This window comes from Theileria orientalis, chromosome 3, assembly GCF_000740895.1.
Source record: "Theileria orientalis strain Shintoku DNA, chromosome 3, complete genome".
NCBI classification, from domain to species: Eukaryota; Apicomplexa; class Aconoidasida; order Piroplasmida; family Theileriidae; genus Theileria; species Theileria orientalis.
Window position 1 is genome coordinate 172,463 of NC_025262.1, and position 16,201 is coordinate 188,663.

General features: G+C 41.0%; 7 protein-coding genes across 7 annotated transcripts; 4 read left to right on the forward strand and 3 right to left on the reverse strand.

Annotated features, from left to right (window-relative positions):
- Window positions 1–898: 898 nt before the first annotated feature.
- TOT_030000077 (conserved hypothetical protein) lies at window positions 899–1,861 on the forward strand (the record flags this gene model as incomplete). The annotated part of the gene is made up of 1 exon (XM_009692821.1): window positions 899–1,861. One exon carries the CDS (start codon window positions 899–901, stop codon window positions 1,859–1,861), a length of 963 nt encoding a protein of 320 aa, XP_009691116.1.
- A 1,507-nt stretch (window positions 1,862–3,368) lies between these two features.
- On the reverse strand, window positions 3,369–4,830 carry TOT_030000896 (uncharacterized protein; the record flags this gene model as incomplete). Its single annotated transcript, XM_009692822.1, has 9 exons — window positions 3,369–3,544; window positions 3,598–3,753; window positions 3,785–3,866; window positions 3,900–3,977; window positions 4,033–4,081; window positions 4,114–4,172; window positions 4,254–4,409; window positions 4,446–4,649; window positions 4,741–4,830. 9 exons carry the CDS (start codon window positions 4,828–4,830, stop codon window positions 3,369–3,371), a joined length of 1,050 nt encoding a protein of 349 aa, XP_009691117.1.
- Window positions 4,831–5,014: 184 nt separating this feature from the next.
- On the forward strand, window positions 5,015–7,673 carry TOT_030000079 (conserved hypothetical protein; the record flags this gene model as incomplete). Its single annotated transcript, XM_009692823.1, has 3 exons — window positions 5,015–5,682; window positions 5,743–6,131; window positions 6,163–7,673. The coding sequence occupies 3 exons, from the start codon at window positions 5,015–5,017 to the stop codon at window positions 7,671–7,673; spliced, it is 2,568 nt and encodes an 855-aa protein (XP_009691118.1).
- Window positions 7,674–7,911: 238 nt separating this feature from the next.
- TOT_030000897 (uncharacterized protein) lies at window positions 7,912–8,731 on the forward strand (the record flags this gene model as incomplete). Its single annotated transcript, XM_009692824.1, has 5 exons — window positions 7,912–7,968; window positions 7,999–8,109; window positions 8,146–8,314; window positions 8,435–8,510; window positions 8,569–8,731. 5 exons carry the CDS (start codon window positions 7,912–7,914, stop codon window positions 8,729–8,731), a joined length of 576 nt encoding a protein of 191 aa, XP_009691119.1.
- Window positions 8,732–8,811: 80 nt separating this feature from the next.
- Window positions 8,812–9,600, reverse strand: TOT_030000898 (conserved hypothetical protein; the record flags this gene model as incomplete). Its single annotated transcript, XM_009692825.1, has 6 exons — window positions 8,812–8,978; window positions 9,009–9,066; window positions 9,099–9,182; window positions 9,213–9,356; window positions 9,417–9,481; window positions 9,513–9,600. 6 exons carry the CDS (start codon window positions 9,598–9,600, stop codon window positions 8,812–8,814), a joined length of 606 nt encoding a protein of 201 aa, XP_009691120.1.
- A 69-nt stretch (window positions 9,601–9,669) lies between these two features.
- Window positions 9,670–10,534, forward strand: TOT_030000082 (uncharacterized protein; the record flags this gene model as incomplete). The annotated part of the gene is made up of 3 exons (XM_009692826.1): window positions 9,670–9,754; window positions 9,861–10,063; window positions 10,169–10,534. The coding sequence occupies 3 exons, from the start codon at window positions 9,670–9,672 to the stop codon at window positions 10,532–10,534; spliced, it is 654 nt and encodes a 217-aa protein (XP_009691121.1).
- Window positions 10,535–10,817: 283 nt separating this feature from the next.
- On the reverse strand, window positions 10,818–16,186 carry TOT_030000083 (uncharacterized protein; the record flags this gene model as incomplete). The annotated part of the gene is made up of 7 exons (XM_009692827.1): window positions 10,818–10,920; window positions 10,960–12,030; window positions 12,067–12,087; window positions 12,118–12,282; window positions 12,505–14,390; window positions 14,499–16,058; window positions 16,094–16,186. 7 exons carry the CDS (start codon window positions 16,184–16,186, stop codon window positions 10,818–10,820), a joined length of 4,899 nt encoding a protein of 1,632 aa, XP_009691122.1.
- Window positions 16,187–16,201: the final 15 nt, after the last annotated feature.

Here is a 16,201-nt window from a genome sequence, read left to right on the forward strand (position 1 = left end):
GCAGTGAAAATTATGAATAAACTGCAACTCGAACCAAAAATTTAAAGGTAAACACCAAATGAATATTTAAACACTGTTTATGTATTTTAAATAATATAATTACTTAGTTTGTTTATTATTTACACAATTATATCAATTTTGCTGGTAAGAACATATTGTTGCTTTTAGGCCGAAAATTGAATTATTTTCTTCGATTATTATCAAATTATTTGTTTTTCAATAGGCTATTAGTATATTATTTGACTTTTAATATAGCAAAGTATTGTTGGTTCATTTTGGGGAGGAAGGCGGTTTACAAGCTCTTCGAGCCACATAAAAGTTAGTTATTCTCTAAAATCTGTATTTCTTTTGAAAAAGTATTTTTGAAAATATCTTCTAACGCCTTGTCTGAATAGATGTGTATATACATCGTTCGGTTGTGTGTGATGTTGTGATTTATCATATAGATAAATCTTGCAAATAATATAAAAAAATTAATGTATACACTATTTAAATATTTCAATGATGAAGATTTGTTTTACACATTTTGGTTCTAGAATTTATTAAAGATTTAATAGATTCCTTTTGGGAGAAGTTTTTCAGTTAATTTTTATGGAGAATTCGGGGGATTGTAGAATATATATTCTTTGTTTATCGTAAAAAACAAAATAAAATAACATTGTATCAAAGATTCAGTTGAAATTTAGACTAAATCTCACCTGTGTTATAGTTGTTTTTTCCCCAAGTATAAAATGTATTATATCGTTATTTTCCAATTTTGGCTGAAATAAAAGCTGAATTTTGTGTAAATTATGGCTTACAACATAGTTGTAAACAAATCAATGTAGCAAATAGAAGAAATTATTCTATCTTTCAAAAATAAAAATGACAGTTAATGTGTAACCTAAGGAGTCAAAAAATGGATCCTAATAATCTTAATACACAAAGTAAGATTAACACATCAACAAATGTACAAAATATAAGTGTCATCAATCGTAACGTAGTCAATTCAAACGCCTCAAACGGTATAAATAATAAGAATAATGCAACAAACAGCCTTACCGTAAACAATAATACGTACACATCAAACAACTGTTCACTTAAAATCAACTCAAACAACAACTTAACGCTCAATAAGGAAAATTTTAGCGATATTAAGCAATTGACACTACGAGATTTACTCGAGTCAAGCGAGAGTAAGAGTGAAAGGATAAACGAAAAGAGTAAGTTAAGTCCAGTCGATTCATCAGTTGGCTTGGCCACTGATAGGTCCACAGCAACAAACTATATTTCCTACAACTCAATCAACAACAGCTCTAACGCACATAGCACACCCTCGGGGTCGTTCAATGGTTCAATAAGCGCTCCCAAAAGCTCAACAGCAGGCCTAAACTGCTCAGCAATACCATTCGTACCCCAAGGAAACTACCTCAGCAGGGACCTGTTAGAATCAGGACAGCACCTGGACCTAGGTTTATCAGGGTTCGACTACGCATACGAAAGGGGACTGGACAGTAGAGACTTTGAAAAAGATCTCTCAGATGACCAGACCTTGAGGGAGGATTCCATAGAAAATGGATTCGTCGGCATGACAGAGCGCAGGGGCGGCCTTAGCTGGATAAGGACGAACAACGGAAATCTGCTCCCACAAATCGAAAACACCTGGCTGAAGCACATAATAACGAGTCTTCAGACAAACAAGGTGGCGCTCATGAACTTTTTCAACAACCTGGAAAAGTGCCTGATCGAGTCAGTCCAGTTTCTATACAAGGAGGGGATTAAGCCATATTTAGGTATTGTTGATACACAGAAGATTTTGACCCGTTACCACAATATTAGTCACATGATGGGGCCATTTCCCTACAAATTACTATACCTATAATAGCATAAATTATATTAACAACATGGTGTAAATACGTGTCCCACAACGTTGTAATGGAAAATGTAGGTGATGTGGCGAATCAAATGAAGCGTTCGATTTGTGACAACTTTTGGAGCGCAGCAGAAGTGGCCTACGTGTCACTGCATTGTAAAAATGCAGTCCGCTTACAAATAGAACTGCGCGTTAAGGGGGAGATGGGGTGGGTAGTGTACTTGCTCCACGAGCCCCATAACTTTAGGGGATTTGTGGACACACACTCAACCGTAAACAACTACAGCGACTACTACTGGAGGCAACTGAACACGTTCGCGTCCTCGATTCTGACCAACAGCCACTCCTTGACCTCCAATGACCAAAGCACGCAGAACACAGCCACCGTTAACGGGAACAAGGAAAAGGAAGACAAGGACTTCAACGGCGGGAGGTACGCGTTCGCAGAGCGCCTGAAGAACGAGGTGGAGGCGTTCAAGGACATGAGGTTGGGGGAGGTGGTACACCTGGTGCAGCTCGCAATTTACTCTGGCATTTTTGTCTATGCGCAGAGGATCCTGCTGCCCGTGGCAGCCTGCGAGAAGACGGCCCAGGAGCTCTTTCCCAAGGTCAAGAAGTCGCGTTACCCGGTCTGTTCGTCCATCAACGAGGTGCTCAAGATCGTATCCTTGCTCGTGGACGGAAGGAGAAACGGACTCGTGCTCGCTCAGCTCAAGCAGCAGTTCATGCTTCAGTTCAACAGGGAGCTGAACCCTCTGTCATTCGGGTACCGCAAGCTTCAGAACCTGCTCCTGTCCGACCTGTTCAACGCGAACTACCACCTCTTCGTGCCCGTGGACTCTCCTCACAGGACGCACATTCAGAACCGGAAGTACCCCATACCGCCCGGCTGCAAGATCTTCAGGCAGTCGAAGCTGCACTTTGACCCCAACAAGTTCCCCAACCCCATCACCGATTTTTATGACCAGTACCACACCATATGCCCCATTCATACGCCCTCCGGTTCAAGTTTCGACCGGCCCTTTGACAAAATTGGGAAAGAATGCACTTGCTTATGGCGTATTGAATTTGCCACTCTCCCCAAGGTCGTTCAGGACTCAATATGCGACTATTTGGACTAATCACTGCAATTCCTTTCAACTTTATCCCATAATCTCCTTTTAGGATGTATGTTATTCGTGTTTATTGTATATCAAATCCACCATTGACACATACATATATGCTTGTGTGTGTATACGTATACATGTCTGTATATATATACATGAGTATATATATGAGTATGTGTACATGGATGTGTATATATAAATATATTATGTTATGTCAGTATCCTTAACAAAACACGTTACTTGTATCAAATTATATACATATTGCAGTCTCAAGTTGCTTTCGAACCTCACACACCAGCTCTGCACTATGTTATCTCAACTAAAGCTTACTTTCCAGTCCCATGTTGTACTTTGCACTTATTGGCACTACGCAGCTTCTGATACCAATAGAGTACAGCTATTAATTATCGTCAGGATGATACAATACGCACTGGCATAGTTATCTGCTGTATATAACTAATTTTTACGTATTGTTGTAACTGGTCTGCCTTCACTGATGACATCTTTGACGCTATATCCATTTTCGTGGTGACGACCACAAAGGGCTTTTCATTCAAATTGTGCTCAGTCAGTTGGTTTCTGTACACTCATTAGTTATAGCAACACTAGTGAAGATAGCCATTCATCGCTATGATTCACACCTTAACAGGTTAAAATTGTCTATACACCCGTAAGTCGGATTACAGGGGTCAATTAGGTACAAAATGAGCTTAACCCTCTCAAGGTGCTGTAAAAACGTGTTATTTATACTGGCGTCCACAATTCCCGGCAAGTCAACCACACTTATGCTCCTTCCTAAGACATCACTTACTCCAGTTGAAGTTACCGTCGTTGTATCTTATGTATCCTACGTATGGTGCCAGGGTCGTAAACGGATAGTCCCCTATTTTACTGCTACCTCTGGTCACCTACGCCATCATTTGTCAGTAGCAGCAGCTTACTGATGAAAAGAGAGTAGATTTTCCCACGTTAGGGAGTCCCAGTAGGCCAATATCCGCTATTAACTTGAGTCTAATTTCCTATTTTTCGTCATAAACGTTTGTTCACTCGCATATATAACTATTTTGAAATTACATAGTAATTTTCCTCTGGTTCCTTTCCATCTTCAGATTCATATGGGTTCCTATATTTTCCAATTACTTAAGGTTTTATTACTTTAAATTGTTCCCTAATCCTCCCAATCCTCCTGATGCTAACAATATTCTTTCATGGTTCTAAACGGATCATACATAAATTAAGAATTCACCATCATGGATCAGTTAATTTTGCACAAATAAGCGGTAAATACAACAAACCAATGAATCTATGTCTGCGATTAGCTCTTTGTTCCACTCTTTGCACACATCTCTCCAGTTTTCGACTATGCCCACTGGCTCATACTTATATATTAGTGTGCCAACTGGCATCTTCAATATAACATCTGTCCCGGAATTTCCGTTAATTTTACTGCCCTAAAACCGTACACATGTGAACTTATTAAACTAAACCTTTCCGTTTAAACCATTTTTAGCCACTACCACTGAGGGGATTGATCTAAAATCAACTGTTTCGCCTGTCCTTTTCACTGGTTCAGCGAAAACGCTACCTCCTTTTCCGCCTCTTCCTCCAACTGGGAGGCCTGGTCCCATCAAGTGATGAGAGCCGTGCTTCGAGAAAGCCAACGCTCCATTCCCTCCTCTACCTCCAATACACTATCATTATTATTAAATTTTATGTGAAACTGATTATAATAAACGTACTATAGTTTAATTAATAAATGTGTAGGCACATATGAGCATATACCTTAATCTGTTTAATATCCACGAATGGCCTAGATGTTGCAGTAATATTAGTGGCTGTTTTTTTAATTCCAGAACTAACTAATTTATCCATACATTATTATGTTACAAATTTTATAAATAACATCCCTTAGAACACACCATACCAATATTCCACTCCAATTTACACATCATATTGATTTAGTTAAGCTGGATTCTATTAATTTTTTTAAATGGAAAATTTTAATATACATAATCAAAACAACAATATTAAGTGTCATTGTAGTTTTAAGTATTAAATGAACTTTAATCAGTCCATTCTTCTTCCAATGGGCTATGGATTAATTTATCCATATAAACACTCCGAGACCATTACACATCGCAACCATTTAATAGAAAGCCCTCATTTATACAATGATACTTTTAAGCTCGGATATATATCGAATTACTATGGAAGGTCGATAGACGGTAGATGTGTTAGGCATACTTCAGTTAATTCTTTAAATTCTCTTGATAATTCAGTACCAGAATCCGGTGAAAATCACAATAAAGATATTAGTTTAGAATATGTCCGAGATTCTAATGAAAAAGCGACTGAAAAAACAGCTGAAACAGCCGAAAGTGACATCAATGAGGATTTATCGAACCTGATTTCAGCTCATACGGAACTGTTAGAAAAGGGCCTACCCGAAGACGATCTTGCCAAATATGATTGGTTTGATGACGAACCCGTTGATTCATCCGATGAGGAGCTGATTACTGAATACTACGAGTCAAAGATGCCTGACTATAAATCCATTTACAGACACTTGGACCCTGTTGGCATAAAAAATTACGTGCCGGACACCTCCAGTTCAGACTTGTGCCTCGGCAGTGTTTATGAAGTCGGAGAGTCTCTGATCGATGAGAACAATAATTCCAACACATACACCCGAGAGGAAATAGTTGAAAAGTCCACCAAGAACAAGTACGAACACATCATGAGTAAGATCGTTTGTGACGAGAATACCACTCGCGAGGAGTTTAGAGAGCAGGTGGATAGACTACAGAGGGAATATGATGAAAACATCAAGAAGAAACTTGAGTCAATAAAGCGACAAAAAGAAATTGAGGGAGAAGAGCTTAATCATTTAGAAAAAGAAGAGGACGAGTTTGACGAAAATTATGAAGGAGTTAACGAGTTCGATTTCGGAAAGGACTTTGTGCGAGACTCTAAGGATGTGGCGATTGAGGACGAGATGTGCAGGTTCTTTTTGGAGGTTCCGCTCAGGAGCTGGGTGAAGGATGAAGTGGAGGCATACCGAACTTCTTTGAAAAAGCTTGAAAAATCACTAAAGTACTACACTCCTATGGAAGAAGAGAGGTTCGTAACTGATGTCAGGAGTGTTTTCAAAGACTCGCCGATGACAACCCTAGGTACAACTACAATTAATTCACCCATGTTCAGGCATATTTGATAACGACGAACAGGTTAACTTTGAGGACGAACGAGTGGATCAAGCCCGTGAAATGGATTTTGATGATCGATATAAGGTGCCCAAAGAGAAGGTTAAAGGACTGCACGTAAAGGAGTACAAACACAACGACCTGCTCAATGACATCGATAAGTATGAAAAATCGGAGTACCCTCAGATAATTGAATCAATCTCCGTTCGTGATGAGAATCAGCCAATATTTGTGCTAGATCCAGAAAGGAGCAACCTAGATAAAAAGAGGAGGCGCAAAGAGGCCCTGAAGGGCGAAGACATTAGCGAATCCATGTTGAAGGGCAAGTTACGAGTGTACATGGGAGTCCCCAAGAATTTCATCAGGTTTGAAGAGCTAGATTCAGTTACTATCAACGACTTCGTTGCCTTCAAGCGAGATTATGATATTTGCGCCGGGAAGGTCATCGAGAAGATTCCGCTGAAGGACGAATACCGCACAGCCACGGTCATTCTACCGAACCAGGCCGGCTACACTGATCAGAACATACGCTATCTTGCCGACGAACTGGCAATCAACACCAAGGGCCTGGTCTTCGTCCCAGACATCCCAGTCATCGATAACGAGGAGTGGTACTTTGGCCTCTTAAACAGGCTCTTGAAGCTTATACAAAGCGTTTACAAGGTGGATCGAGTGTGCTTAGTGGGCTTAGGTGAGCAGGGGAACCTCTTACTCAACTACGTTGAACGTTCAATGGACAAAACAATATCGCAATACCAATCGGCCTACTTAAACTCCTGTAAGGCCACCAAACATGCTCAACAGGCCAACGACGAGGCCAGCAGTAGCAGTCCTGACGCTAATAATAATAACAGCGGCGGCACAAGCGGACTAAATGTGAGAAGTGAGGATGAAATGGGCGAGTTTTTGGAAAAATTCAGCACCAAGAGGGCCGAAGAGCTGATTGGACGGCAGTCCATACCTTTGATTGATGAGCTTCTCGACGGACTGAAAAACATTAAACTCAGCCAAAGTCACAGGACCGCAATGAAGGAGAAGGACGCAAACATCATCAAGCCCGTTTCCAGGCTTCTCCAGTCCGTTGTGCTATATGACACTTGCAAGATCGACTTTGAGAGGCTGGTTGGTCTGTCCGTTCCCGCCATGGTCATCCAGTCGAATAGGACAAATCTGATTGACCGGGTCCTATCATCCGATTCTCCGCGCTTCCTTAAGCAAAGGGACAAAAGGGTGTACGATCCGATGTTCAAGGGCGTCGACATGTTCCAATACGCCGTTACAGATCCTCCAGAGAAGCTCAAGAGTCTGATTAACAGGGAAACAGGGTTTCGATTCATTCCATCGGAGCACAATGCGAAAATGGAGGCTGAGCAGTACTACATTACCTCATTCCACAGGGGGATCGACATCATGCTGTATGTATTCAAGAAGGCGTCACCGCACTTTTATATGAAGAAGCCAAACTCGCCAAAATCAGAATACAAGGTACACTTTTATTCCACATTCACGTAGACATGTATTTAAGATATCACTGTACTCATTATTATCCTCTATTACTGTTTTAGGCAATAAAGGATTCTATAGTGTGTTGTGCTCACTGGATTCTGAGTTGGTCTTACTGAGGCTACACATTTTAAAGTTTACTTGTAAAATGTACATTATTAATGTATTTTTAATCTCTTAACACAGTTTTAATTAACTATTTAACACTTTTCACTCGTTTACATGATGGTTTGGTCAATGTGCTTTGATGGGAGATTTCACTGATAAGGAGATTGAATTTTTCATGAAAACAGCGCTCGATGAAGTATTTTTATTCCTTTTAATTCGCTTTTAGGCTAAAGTTGCTTTAGATAGGGAGGAAGTCGCTGTCGCCTGTATTATAGTTTCGAAGGACACCAAACAGGTGGTCGTATCCTCTTCCAACGCCACCAACTTGACCTACAATGTACTCAGACTTCTCAACACACACATTAACCTTCAGTCCACCTGGCACTGTGAGCTTGAGGCGATAAACAAGCTGATTGAGATGGAGCCTAATGGCCACAGGTCTGCAGCTGACGTCCACAAGTTGAGGGAGTTTACCTCCAAATTTGCTCTTTTCGTCACCTGTGAGCCTTGCATAATGTGCACAACTGCCTTGCAACTTATCGGTATTTCTTAGCAAAAACTTTAGTCATTTATATTTTCTGTTAGATCACCAATGCCAGGTCATTGTGACCTTCTTTTAGCAGATTTAGTTATTTTACATACCAATGGATTACATCATCTAGGCTTAACCGAGGTTTATTATGGATGCGCCAACGAGAAGTTCGGAGGCTGCGGGTCTGTGTTGTCTCTTCACGAAAGGTTACCACTGCTCTCATCTACGCTTACACCCTCTAAACTCTAAATCACGATTTTTTAGCAACGGAGATCTGCCTAAAATGAACTGCAAGGGCCACATATTTTCCGACGAGGCCATTAAGCTTCTTCAGACGTTCTACTCCCGGGGGAACCCTCGAGGTACTCACCGAGCTTATAACTATTTTTCAGCTCCCAAGCCCAGTAGAAAGAGGAAACTAACTTAATCTATTCTCTGTACTTTACTTAAATACTCATTTATACTGACAAATTGAAGTTCACGGTCATTTACATATATTTTATGATATTAGTCTCTCTTCTTGTCTTTCGAGTCTAGAGCCACAATTTTCGGCTTAAGCTTTTGCACCAGTTTCAGGAAGTGGTTGTAGTCGCACTGCCCGTTAATGAAAAACAGCTCTCCCAGAGGTATCGAGTACACCTCCTTCTTTGTTTTGAATCCTGACCTTTTATACTCTGAACACTGCTTAATCGCCTCGAACTTACTTATTTCAAACGTGCCGTCCTTCTTGTTCACGTCCGACCATATGAATACTTTACAGTTCTACACGTTCGTGTGGATTGCCCTGGGCTTACTTTTAGTTTTACTATGAAATGCGAACGTTTCAAAAGAACCTTGTCGTACAGTGTGTAGACGAACACGACAGAGAAGAATATTGACTATAATCAATGTTTATTTTTCTCCCTTACCAGCATAATTTTCATTAGGAATTTGGTCTTTTCAACGTGGACGAAGAAGGTTGTGTACGCTCCCACTCCGTTAAGCAGAAGGTATATGAACAGCCTGAAATATATAACGTGCTTATCCACATCCAGGTTAACTTCCTTAAATGCCTAAACGTATTTTAATTTTAGTCTCTCTTTCAGTCTCTCGTTATTGGTCTACATTCTTACCGCTCTGGTGTTTGATTCCATGATTCTCTGCAGCTCTGAGTGCGAGTAGAGATCCGAGACGGCATCTGAGGAAGGGTCATTTATTTTAAAACTTACAGACTACATCACTGTACTTTTCTTCTAAACTTTTCATTTCTCCAGTTTTAACTCTATTTCGGTACTGATAATTGATAGTGTTGATCAACACCACTTTCACTATATTTTCCCAAATTTACTTTTATTTTTGATCTATTTTCATAAATTATACTTTACCATGGGACGCTTTAAATTATTTAACTGTTTCGGTAAATCAAAGTCTGCCACTAATGCCCAAATTTTAAAGTTGAAGGCGCAGCGAGGTAATTACACATTCTTCTCGTTTATTATTCAATCAACAATCGCACATATTTAATACTTATACTTTTAATTTAATTCTTACTATTTTTACTAATTATTTTACATTAGATGATTTGGATCAACAAAAAACTGAGCTCGAGGCCCGGCTTGCTAATTTTAACGATTTATGTTTAAAATTTCTCAAAGAAAACAACAGAGACCAGGCCTTATTTATTTTGAAGAGGAAAGCTCTTGTTTCTAAGCAATTAACTGTGCTTGAGGATTTTTCATTTAAGATTCTTGAGCTCATTTCTGAAACTGAGACCGCACTTGTACGTTTCCCTAAATAGCTTCTTATTCGCTTAAAATTTAAAAATTACATCTATATATCCCATATTCTTTTATTTTACGTTGACATTTTCACTTTTACTTTTCAGATGGAGGCCGACGTCAATCATAACTTGGAAATTGGCGCCAAGCTGCTTGAGGAGATAAACAAGGAGCTGCAACGGGAGGAGTTGGAGGCCTTTTCCGACTCCGACAAGGAGAACTTAAACGAGCTTGCTGCGAGTCTCGGCGTCGTCAGTCGCAACTTTGAGGTTGACGACCTTGAGCTTGTTCAGGAGCTTGACCTTCTCACCAGCGACTTGCACACCATAAGCTACGACCACCCTTCCACCAGGTCCACTCCCAAGGAGAATCCTCAGTTTGACTTGGACTTGTCTCGTCTGAAGTCTCTTTCTCAGAGCAACAGTGTTGCCAACACCACCAACAGGTCCGAGGCCCCTGCTCCCGCTGAGTAAACTTTGCTTCTGCTAACAAGTTCCTTTTCTAAACAGCCTCTTCGTTTTATCCTCGGCTGATTTTGATTTTTAATTTTTACTGTAAACTATTATTATGGTTTCAATTGATGCGAATTGATAACGCATTTTAATTCAGTTTTTTGAGCACATACATTTTTTACCTTATTTTGCCATGAATACACGTTTCAATTTATTATGAATCCATACACTTTTTTAACCATGAATCCGTACATGTTATTTACCGTGAACTCCGCACTTGTAGACATTAATTTGAGCAAATAGGTTACACCAGTGAGCATATTCTTCGCACGTTCTTGTTTCTGTCCTCGCTCCTTATCAGCTCCAGCTTGTCCTTCACCTGCTCGAATATGCTCACCTGCTGCGGCCTCGGCTCCTGCGACTCCTCCAGCGCCGTTGGCCCGTACTGGTCCTGCAGCTTCGAGCGCAGGTGCAATCTCTCCACCAGCTTCGTCTGCAGCCTGTTTATGAACTTGCATATTTGGTTCTGCGACCTCTTGAGTATCTTTTCGTTGTTTGAGCCCTTCAGCAGCTTCAGCTTCAGCAGTTCGTAGCGCACCTTCTTCAGGTCCTTCATCGGCGGGCAGCTTCTCTGGTCCTTCGTGAGGCCCACGTATATGTAGTCCTTTTCTCTCTTTTTCCTGTCCAGGTCCGATATGATTCTCTGCTTCAGCCTTATTGCCTTGTTCCACTTCTTCAGCATCTTCAGCTTTCGCATCAGCTCTCTTCTCCTTTTACATATTCTTACTCTTCTCAGCTTAACCTTTTTGAAGCTGTTTACAAACTGCTCCTTCACGAGTTCTCTGTACCTGTCCAGGTACTTGTGCATTTGCTCCGCGTCGAACGTTCCTTCCACCTTCAGCTCTCTCAGGTGCTTCATGAACTTATAGTAGCATCCTGCCTGCGTCAGGTACTTCAGCGTTCCCGTCAGGTGATTGTAGTCCTTCCTTCTGCTGCTCAGTTTATTGAGTGGAAAGTAGTCCACCATCAAACTTCTTCTTATTGCTTCGCTCAGCACTTCGTCCTTCTTATCTATCAATCCTATGCATATCTTTTGCCTCTCTCTCGCCTTTCCGTGCTCCATTAAGCCTGATGAACCCGTTTCTAATACCTGATTCTGAGCGCCTTTTAGTAACGGCGTAGTATTTAGCGGTGGACTGTGTGTTAAAAACGGCGTGTGTATCAACAGTGACGACTTCCTTATGTAGTCGTTTGCGTTGAGTGGAAAGTCGAACAGTACCACTACGTCTGCGTCCAGGTTAAGTCCTCTGCTCATCAGCTCCGTCGTTACCAGAATCGACGTTCTCCTCTTCTTAAACTCTCTAAAGTTCCTCCTCCTCATTTTAAACGGCATCTCTCCGTGTATTGTTATTGGCTCGTATCCCGACTCGTTCAAGTAGTGGTCTATTGCTATCGCTGCCTTTACCTTTCTGCAGAATATCACTATCTTCCTATCCTCACTCTCTTGGCCCCTTTCGCTGTTTTCTCGAAGACTTTGGTATTTCAAATCATACTTGAGCAGGTTTATCAGTGTTCTCACCTTCTCGTTGTTCGATGGCACGAACATGTGCCTGATCCCCTTTCTTGGTCTCGTTATTCCTATCTCATCTACTACCTTGTAACTTCCCACTATATCTTCTATTATTTTCTCATTGTACACAAATGTCTCATTTTTCTTCTTATTGAGTGGCGAAAAGTAGTAATCCAGTATGTGTTTATACAACTCCACTCTTTTCTTATTTTTCCCAAAGAGCTTTGCCAGGTTTACCGTATACTCTCCTTCTTCTTTCTCCTCCTTTTCCATTCCATTCTTCAACACTTCTTCTTCTTCTTCTTCTTCTACTACTACTACCTCCTGCTCCTCGTCATTTTCATTGCTTTCGTCATCTTTCTTTCGTTCTCTTTTCTTTTTCTTCTTCTTCGCTTCTATTAGGCTATTTCTATGGAGGAACTTCTTGAACGACGATTGTATTGACTCGAAGAACTTCAGATAACTTATATTCGACGCCACCTGCACTATCTGAACTTGCTGCTTCCCTCCTTCTGCGCTCCTTCTTCCTAGTCGACTATAGTTCGGTGTTTGCTGCAGTATTGAGTACACTTGTGGAAAGAACCCTTCGTTAAGCATACAGTCTGCCTCCTCTATCACCACGTACCTCAGCTGATTCAGCTTCATATACTTTCTATACTTATGCAGTTTTGACGGCATTGCCACTACTACGTCCACCAGCCCCTTAAGCTTACTCTTTATCACCTTCGCTGTGCAGTCCTTCGAGATTGTTTCCGACGAGATCTTCACCATGTGTGACAGCTCCTTCACCACTTTACCTATCTGGTCGCACAGCTCCGACGTTGGCGCCAGTATTATACACCTTGGTGACGACGGCTCTCTCAGCTTCCACCTTTCGTGCTCCTTCAGCTTCTGCAGTATTGGCAGCATGTACGCCAGCGTCTTTCCACTTCCCACTCCTCCGCATATCACCATGTTTTTCCTTTCCTTTTTCAGCATCTCCGGTATACTTAGCATCTGTATTAGGCTTGGCCTCACTGGTGGCTGAACCACTTGTCTTTTTTCCACAGATATTCTCTCAAGGCCACTACTTTTACTCATGTCATCCAGGCCACCGTTATTATAGTCACCCACACCACTGATGCTGTTAATGTAGTCGTCATCCATGGCACTGATTGGCCGTTCGTTGTACAGGTGTGCAATGTATGACACTGCTGCGTTCGCCACGTTCTCGTTCAGGCCCAGCTTAGTCCACTTTTCCACTAAATCTTCTCCGAATTCCATTTTTTCTATTTTTTCTCTAGGTCCTTCATCAAATATGTGATTGCTATATCTTCTTGGCTCTTCTCTTTTCCTCCTAATCACCACGTTATTGATTTCAAACCCTTTATCGTCTTCTTCCATGCTTCGCAGTGTCATATTTCTGTAGTTTTCCTTTTTTCCGGACGGCAGTATTGTAAACACGTTTGCTCTTCCTCCTAATGACCTGCAGTTTTCCATTTTTATTCTAAGTGTTCTCGGATCCTCTTCTAGCATCTTTACGTGCTTCTTCGCCTCCTCTATCAACTCTATATCCGTTTTTTCTGACAATTTCATTACTTTTTCAACTTCCTTGTCCGATTCCATTTTTTCTTCATCTTCTGTTTCACACTTTCCATTCTCTTCCACTGTTTTCGATAGATATGATATTATACTTTCTCTTTGTGTTGCGTACTTTCTACTTGCTTCTGCTTTTGCGCACTTGTATATCATTTCATTTATGTTTTCTTCATTCACTTCTCCTTTCAGGGTACTGAATATTATGTTATCGTTTTCTATTTGCACTTCTTCATCTCCCAGTTCCTGATCTTCCAAATACTCCTTATATTTTTCTGATGGGTTCATTGTGTTAAATGGGTACACGTATTGCAGGAACTGGTAGTACATTTTGTTCAATTCATCTTCTTTCATCAAACTCACTATTACTTCCATTTTCTTATTTCTTATCATTCTATGAACATTCTCTTCCGCTCTTTCTTCCACGCCTCCTTCTGATCCTCCACTTTCTTCTCTTTCATCTGTACTACTGTTTGCATTAAGGTATTCTATATTTTCCTTTATTACTTCATTATCATATTGATTTTCATTCAACAACTGCAGTACTATCTTATAATGCGGTGGATGCTTCAAAATAGATCTAATAACTTCTTCTGTTCTTCTCGTTCCCAGTGTCATCACTTGCTTAGACTCTCTATTTATTCTCGTCCATTTTCTCTGCATATTCCTATTTACTTTTGCATTTATATCTATCAGCCCTTCCAATTCGTCCAAGTCAAATATCAATATGTCCTCCTTTTCCACCTTTCTTTCAACGTCGCCGTTGGTATCGCCACTATTGGTATCACCGTTGCTATTACCATCACTATCACCATCAGGAGCATCCATCCCATTATCAACTTGTGTGTCGAGCGTGAAGTTGTTTTTTTCTATTATTTCTTTTCTTTCCCTCATCATCTTCTCTTCCAGGTTCCTCGTCTCCTCCTCGCTTAGGAAGCTGAAGTCGTATTTGTAGAAGTGGTTTATCAGTGGCACAAATGCTGCGTTCGTCCTCATAAGTGCAACATACAGCAGCTTCACCAGCGTTATTCTGCTGAGTGTCATGTAGTGTAGGTACGTTTGCTTGCTTCTTATCTGCTTAAGCTCCGGTATTGCTGACAGGTACACCACCACCATGTTCAGAAGGACATTTTTTTCGTAGCGCACTAGGTTATTCAGGAATTCCACTCTCGGCCTTTCCTCTATTTTTCCGTATATTCCGCTTACTGTCCTCAAGTGGTCCTTGTAGTACTCTATTAGTGCCTTTAGGCTCTGCCTCAGCTCCTTCCTCTTGCTATCTTCGTCCGTCTTTACTCTTGTTCTTCCTGCTTTTGTCGATTTATATTCCGGTTTCGGCGCCGTTTCCACCAGCAGCTTCTCCATTGAGCTCAGTGATTCCTTCAGGCGATCAAACTCCTCGCTGTTTAGGTAGTTGATTCCTTTCACGTTTCTGCTACTGTTTAATTTATTTCTATATCTTATCATCCACTCGTATATGTTGTCCAGGTACCCCTGTTCTCCTTTCTCTTCTTCCTCCTCAGGTTCCGCTTCAATCAGGCTCACGTATTCTTCCGGCCTTTTTTCCTCTTCCTCATCTCTCTTCGGCTTCTCTATTGATAGACTTGACGGCTCGTGCACGTAGTGTGCCCATATTGACCTCATCAGTATTGTCTGAAATATCGACAGCAGTGCGCTTCTATCCAGCATGCTCAGCACTCTTCTCGACTTAACCTTTACGAAGGTCAGGTAGTTTTTGTGGAGTCTTATTATGTTTATCAGGTCCTCGTTTGTCAGCTCCTCCAGGGTAAATTTTTTGTGCAGGTTCGTGTCGTGTACTCCTCCGTTTACTATCCAGTTGCAGCACAGGTACTCCTTATTTGCGTCTAAAAATGCGAATTTGGTCCATATGAACTTGTATAGGACCCTTCTGACCATCTTCCTCGTAAACAGCAGTATGTATGAGGCCATCAGGTCCGCGGCATACATCAAGTCCACTTGCCTCGAGAGCGCTTCCTGGTCTGTAATGTCCTCTTTATATTCATATTTTCCCAAAATCTCCGACAGAAACACATCTTGTATGCTTCTCACCGTTTCACTTATTTCACTCTTGGTTGACTCAAAGTTACTTATTATTTCCTCCAATCTTTTGGCCTTCGGTTCGTATCCTTCTGCGAAATATCTGTTAAAGTGTTCTACTGCCAGCTTCTGTTTACTCAGTGGAACTGTGTATGAGTCCAAAAGTTTTCTTCCGTCCTTCAACTTATGGGCCACGTTGAACAGAAACACTTTTTTCAAATCTTCCACGTGCTCTTCCGTTGTTTGCACTCCTCCCGGGTCAAAGGGCAGGTTTGCGATAACTGTCGATCCAATTTCACTGTTCTTGAATTTACTTCCGAAATGTGTAACGAACGCTTTTTGTTCCTGTATCACATTAGAGGCTAAATAAGATTACTTACAAATTTCGGGTTTATAAATCCGCATTCTATGGTACAAATTCTTAATATTGCGATAATCTGAATGATTAAATTTACATGAACATTTCTGTTCATTTCATTTTCTTATCC